Consider the following 6,454-nt stretch of genomic DNA (forward strand, 5'->3'; position numbering starts at 1 on the left):
AGCCTCTCCCCATCCCTTCACCCACTGTTGGACAGATTGAGAGCCCAAAGAAGGGGAGTTTAAATAAATAGGAATTTCTAGGCCCAGCTTTGGGCCAAGTCTCTGTCCTGCCTCTGGTGCTCAGTTCCCTCAAGAATACCAGCAGAAATCTAAACAGGCTTATCCAGAAAGTAGTAGTCATTAAGGACTCTGACTGCTTGGATTGGAATCCTGGCTTGAGGACTGTGTGGACTTGGGGTTATCACCACTTCTCTCTGCCATGGTTTCCTCGTCTGTAAAAATGGTGATAATAATGCAATCAGTTCAGTTCAGTCTCTCAGTCATGTCCGACTCTTTGCGACCCCATGAATCACAGCACGCCAGGCCTCCCTGTCCATCACCAACTCCCGGAGTTCACCCAGACTCAAGTCTATCGAATAGTAACTTTCTTATAGGATCTTTGTGAGGATGAATGCTAATGCATATAGAGCAGTTAGAACAATGTCTGCTGTATAGTAATGGCTCAGTAAGTTTGTTGTTATCTGGCTCATATTCTTTGGGAGTATAAAATCTGTCCTTCTTTCAGGAAGGGAAAAAAGCTAATTGGTTAATGGATTCTGAAAATGGCAAGTAGCAGGCCACCTTCAATTGGTAGTTGCTTGGAGCTCTGTGTTGAGGATTCTGAGGTTCATTGGAAGTGAGCACTGGGATTGATTAGCAATATCTGCCATGGACACAATGGAGGAATGACAGTGTCTGTCCACATATTTGCTGCCTTTGGGTGAGGTTTTGTCTGTGACTAATTCAGCACTCAAATGGGGACATTCAGGTTGTTGTCATCTTCACACAGGGTTTTAATCTCTTGAGAAGGGCCAGTGGTTACTAGCTCTGTTCCGGCCACTCTAATCCCTGGTCTTCTTCTAGTTACCCTCTGCTACCAGAAAGATGGTCCCTCACTCCCTCATGATACCTATTTTCATACTCCTATTTTAATATATTCAGCATACATTTATTGTTGTTTTCTGTGGGCTGGGAGGAGCTTCCCACATGCCTCAGTGGTTAAGAATCCGCCTGCCAATGCAGAAGATGCAATTTGGTCTCTGGGTCAGGAAGATCCCCTGGAGGAGAAAATGGCAACCCACTCCAGTATTCTTGCCTGGGAAATCCCACAGACAAGAGGAGCCTGGTGGGCTACAGTCCATGGGGTCCCAAAGAGCCAATACAGCTTAGTGACTGAGCATGCATCCACTGAAGGCTGGGAATATTGATGGACAAAATAAGAATCTTGCTATCAGAGAAACCTTGCTTTAATTATGCACCCTAGGAAAACGAGTTTATGCCATAGAAAAGTCTTAGCAGGTAGATGATGATGATGATACAATTTATTATTCCTGGTACAATCTAGAGAGGGTTTTTAAAGGAGGAGTCTAGCTGAGCCATGACCAAAAAGAAACTGTAGCAGAAGAAATGGGACAAAGAGACTTTGGAGTGGGAACCCATGGTCTATGAGAAAAATCTCACAATTATCTAGGGTAGATGGAGTAAAAGAGGCAGGAGTGGAGGGAAGAGAAGAAACTGCAGATGTGGACTATTCAGGGCTTGGATGCCTGGCTGAGGAGTTCAGGTTCCACCCCACTCGTGGCAAGAAGCTTGCAGACCCCTCCAAGTGGCATCTTAGTCCCCAGGAAAAGGGCATCACACATCTCAGGCACCCTTACTCTGAACAGATACTCCTCCATTTTCAGCTCTTACTCTTCCTTTCCACACATCAGACATGGCTTCTAGACCCCTACTTAGGGGAGAAGGGTCTGGGAGCTTTCCCCTGGGGCAATTTGGGTCAGCAACTCTTGCTTATGTCCACAGGAAGCCTGGTGGATTTTCTCAAGACCTCCGAAGGCATCAAGCTGACTATCAACAAACTCTTGGACATGGCAGCCCAAGTAAGGAGACTAGGGAGGGGCTGAGCATGGGCACAGGGCAATGGGATCCAGATATCTGGCCTAGGACTGCTGACCTATATCTGGTCTGCAGATTGCAGAGGGCATGGCATTCATTGAAGAGCAGAATTATATCCACCGTGACTTGAGGGCTGCCAACATCCTGGTGTCCCATAGCCTGAGCTGCAAGATCGCGGACTTTGGTCTAGCACGCCTCATTGAGGACAACGAGTACACAGCCAGGGAGGGTAGGTATGGGATATGAGGGAAGTTAGGGGTCTCCGGGGTCTGGCCTGGCAGACCCTGGTGACCTCACTGCCCTCCCTTCAGGTGCCAAGTTTCCCATTAAGTGGACAGCACCAGAAGCCATTAACTATGGGACATTCACCATCAAGTCGGACGTGTGGTCTTTTGGGATCCTGCTGACGGAGATTGTCACTCATGGTCGCATCCCTTACCCAGGTCGGGGTCCAGGCAGGAGCTGAAAGGGTGATGGGGAAGGGCAGCAAATTCATGTCTTTCTACTTCCTCCCAGGCTCAGAATATGAACCTTTCCAGCTGCTTCCCCTCTATTCTCCTAGGGATGGCACTCGTGCATCCCCGATCAGGTGCCACATCTCCTAGGTCTGGCTTCCATTTCTGTCCCTGAATCTCTCTTCCTTCAATAATCCCAGCTCTTTTCTTTAACTCTAACACAGGCAGCCTAGTAGGTAGAAGAGGATCTGGTCTGAGAGGCAAGAAGCCTTCTTTCTTTTTTCATTTTTTTCCAAGTTTTATTTATTTTTTGGCCACAGCTTGCAGCGTGTGGGATCTTAGTTCCCCAACTAGGGATCAAACCTGCAGCTGCTGCATTGGAAGGCAAAGTCTTAACCGCTAGACCGCTGCGGAAGTTCCCAAAGGCCTGCTTTTTATTACAAGATCTGCCACTGATGCTTTCTGTTTGACTTTGATCAGATTATTGCTTCTTTCCCCAGTTGTAAAACGTGAGGTTAGAACAGTATTTGACCCATACAAAACACTCAAGGGTGTTAGGTTTTATTATTAATCACTTTGGGCAGGTGACTTTGGGCAGATGACTTTACCTTTCTGAGCCTCAGTTTCATGATATGAGAAACAAGATTATTTTTGAAAGAGCTTGACTCATAGTAGATGCTCACGAAACACTGACTTCCTTTCCCTCTAAAGCCTTCCATGTAGAGTGAGAGAGATGTGTAAGCAACCAATTCCCACTCTCTCCCACTCCTCCCTCTATCTCCTTGACAAAGTTCTTTACCGCTGAATTCAGCCAGGGCAGGAATGGAATTTTTTTGGAAGGAACTTGCTAGGAAACGCTGGGGAAAGGAAACAGAACACAAAGACAGGGTTGGGAGCTCGTGCAGCCCGATGGCCAGACTTGGCAGAAGCTTCCCACATCCTGAGCAGTGTGCACAGAACTTTGCTCCTGGGAAGGTAAAAACACCTTAGAATTAGGTGTGAGTATGCAGGCCTTTCCTGGTCTGGACTTGCCCCATCAAAGAGTTCAAGGGCAGCGCTGGGGCTAGAAACATACTCTTGTCATCCTGCCAAGAGCTCACACTGCTCCCTTAGAGAATTTTTCTACTAGAAGAATAAAGGCAATGAAAGCACGATGATAAATGGCAACTGACGCATAGTTTCAGGGTCAGGGAGACTATGGAGAGTAATGGGGACCTGGGTAAACTCGTCTGCACCAGCAGATGGTTGCTATTAAGACACAGGGGCCCAAAAAGCAGAGCTGTGTATTTTCAAGAAAAGCCAAAGCTTGGAGTTTTAGGAAAATTTGCCCATTTCCAAATATTGGTGATGATTCAGATTGTTTAAAAACACAATACGGGGCCAAGTCAAAGTGGGTCTGTCTGTGGGCTATATTTAGGCTGGGTGTAGCCAATTGGTTTGCACCCTTGACTCTATCCATCAGTGTTGTTTCCTAGCCTGTATCTTTCCGTGCCCTGATTTTTAAACGTGAGGGCCACATAGCTAGAGGCTCCCAGGGGCAAGGCCTGAGGAAGAGAGGTCTCTATTGACTAGGTTCCAGTTTGAAGCTTTGTAGGAGTAAAACTACTGTTTTGCTAGGATGTCTAGGAGTTAGGCTTCTCTTCTCAGGAGAAGGAAGGAGAAACCAGAGGCCACACAGGTAATTTAGAAACAGGGAGCCTATTTCTGCCGTGACCATTCGGTTCTCCAGAGCACCATCTCTTGGGGTCCACATGTAATGGGCCTCGCTGGTGGGGCCAGGATCAGTACAAAGGGAGGGAACTGGTCCAAAGATGACTTCATCTGGGTCACAGAGGGGCCTAGTGAATCTTCTGTGCCCGATGCAGGGTCTGCCTGGCTGAGGCCCAGGATCCACCTGGCTTCCTGATGCAGCATCTCATGTGCCTGTTCCCAGAGCTGGAGAAACTTCCCCATTGTCCTGGCTGTGGGCCCCCATCCTGCACTAGGCCCTGATGGCTTCATCCTTCCCCACCAAATAATAATCATCACAGGCGCTCTTTATGCTCCATCTCCTCCTCCAGGCACCATCCTCAGGGCCGTGTACACACTTTCTCATTCAATCCTCACAACATCTCTAGGAGGTAGGAGCTCCTATTATCCCATTTTCTAAATAAGGAAACTGAGGCTCAAAGAAGTTCAGTGGATCACTCAAGGACTCACAGCCAAACACGTCTGTGTTTCTACATGTTTAAGCCATAGCAGACACTCTAAGTGGCATGACTGACCTTTCGCAGGTACTGCCAATATAGCCTTACCATCCTTACCATCGATGAAGACCAAGATCCCTTTGGATTGGTGCTCACACCATACCTGTTGTCAAATATCTTCTTGACCATCACCCCTGTCTCTGGGCTTCTGACACCTGGAGCCTTGATGTCAGTTCTCCCATCAACCTCTAGGGATGACCAATCCTGAGGTGATTCAGAACCTGGAGCGAGGCTACCGCATGGTACGACCTGACAACTGCCCGGAGGAGTTGTACCAGCTTATGATGCTGTGCTGGAAGGAGCGCCCGGAAGAACGGCCCACCTTTGACTACCTGCGCAGCGTGTTGGAGGACTTCTTCACAGCCACGGAGGGCCAGTACCAGCCCCAGCCCTGAGGGGCCTAGGTGACGGGGGCTTGCAGCCCCCCACCACCTAGCCAACCTGGCTGGGGGGTGCAGTTCCTGGGTCATACCCATGTGGCCTGTGCACATTCGGACTCAGCATGTGAAGCCCGCCCACGTGCGACACGTACACTTCTCGTGTCTTGTACACAGGATCTGTAGTTGGGTGGGCTCTGCACATGTGTCTTGTACATGTGTGGCCTGTGCATATACGTCTTGGACACTTGTCCAAGTTGTCCTTTCTGGGCGCCCCCCTGACTTCCAAGACCACCAAAGAGAGGAGAGAGGCCTATGATTAACACCTGCTTCTCCCTGTCCCCTTTTCCTTTCCCCTGGTCATCAAGATGCTCTTTGAGAGCTGGGACCTTATCTAAAATACCTCTGTGTGCTCCTCTTTGGTGTTGGCACACATAAGGAGCTCAATAAATACCTGTTGGCGAAGATTGTACATCTTTCTGCTCCCCACTCCTGTCTCCTCTTCCTTGCGGGGGGAGGTGGACATTCAGAAGATGGAAACTGAGGCACCCTGAATTGGGGTGAAAGGTGGGAGGGATGAAGGGATGTCTGAACTTTTTCCAGCCCTGCTGATGTTGGGTGCCAAGAGGAGGTCCTTATACTTTGCGGTATGTGTTCTTTGAACCCCTTCAAACCTCCACCCCAAAGAATTATGGGCACCCTAGCCAGAACCTCCTAGAGAGTAGATGAGTCCCAAGACCCTTCCTTTCCCATTGCATAAGAGTGACTGCCTTTTCCTTTTTACAGCTACTAATTCAAGAGGTATATGTTCTGATTCACCTTTAAGGTGTTTTTAAACACTGAGTTAATCCACTCACTTAACAAATATTTATTGAACATTGACTGTGCACTAGGCCTGGAAAATCCCATGGATGGAGGAACCTGGTGGGCTGCAGTCCATGAGGTCACGAAGAGTCAGACACGACTGAGTGGCTTCATTTTCACTTTCATGTATTGGAGAAGGAAATGGCAACCCACTCCAGTATTCTTGCCTGGAGGATCCCAGGGATGGGGGAGCCTGGTGGGCTGCAGTCTATGGGGTCACACAGAGTCGGACACGACTGAAGTGACTTAGCAGCAACAGCAGCAGCAGCATACTTCTCCCTTCATGTCTAACAAATCATTGGTAAAATTTACTAGGTTATAGATTTATAGTTTACTAGATTATAGATCTGGAGAAGGCAATGGCACCCCACTCCAGCACTCTTGCCTGGAAAAATCCCATGGATGGAGGAGCCTGGTGGGCTGCAGTCCATGGGGTCGAAAAGAGTCAGGCACGACTGAGCGACTTCACTTTCACTTTTCACTTTCATGCATTGGAGAAGGAAATGGCAACCCATTCCAGTGTTCTTGCCTGGAGAATCCCAGGGATGGGGGAGCCTGGTGGGCTGCTGTCTATGGG

At 48.6% G+C, this 6,454-nt stretch overlaps 1 protein-coding gene across 1 annotated transcript in view; it reads left to right on the forward strand.

Moving 5' to 3' along the window:
• LCK (LCK proto-oncogene, Src family tyrosine kinase) overlaps window positions 1–5,485 on the forward strand; it is a 21,344-nt gene extending 15,859 nt beyond the window's left edge. The window contains exons 10-13 of the mRNA XM_010836910.1: window positions 1,843–1,919; window positions 2,011–2,164; window positions 2,247–2,378; window positions 4,829–5,485. Coding sequence (XP_010835212.1) covers window positions 1,843–1,919; window positions 2,011–2,164; window positions 2,247–2,378; window positions 4,829–5,031 — 566 coding nt within the window. The 3' untranslated portion in view covers window positions 5,032–5,485. The remainder of the gene's footprint in view (window positions 1–1,842; window positions 1,920–2,010; window positions 2,165–2,246; window positions 2,379–4,828) is intronic.
• The last annotated feature ends 969 nt before the right edge of the window (window positions 5,486–6,454 follow it).

Source organism: Bison bison, unplaced genomic scaffold (assembly GCF_000754665.1).
Source record: "Bison bison bison isolate TAMUID 2011002044 unplaced genomic scaffold, Bison_UMD1.0 scf7180017864068, whole genome shotgun sequence".
NCBI lineage: Eukaryota > Metazoa > Chordata > Mammalia > Artiodactyla > Bovidae > Bison > Bison bison.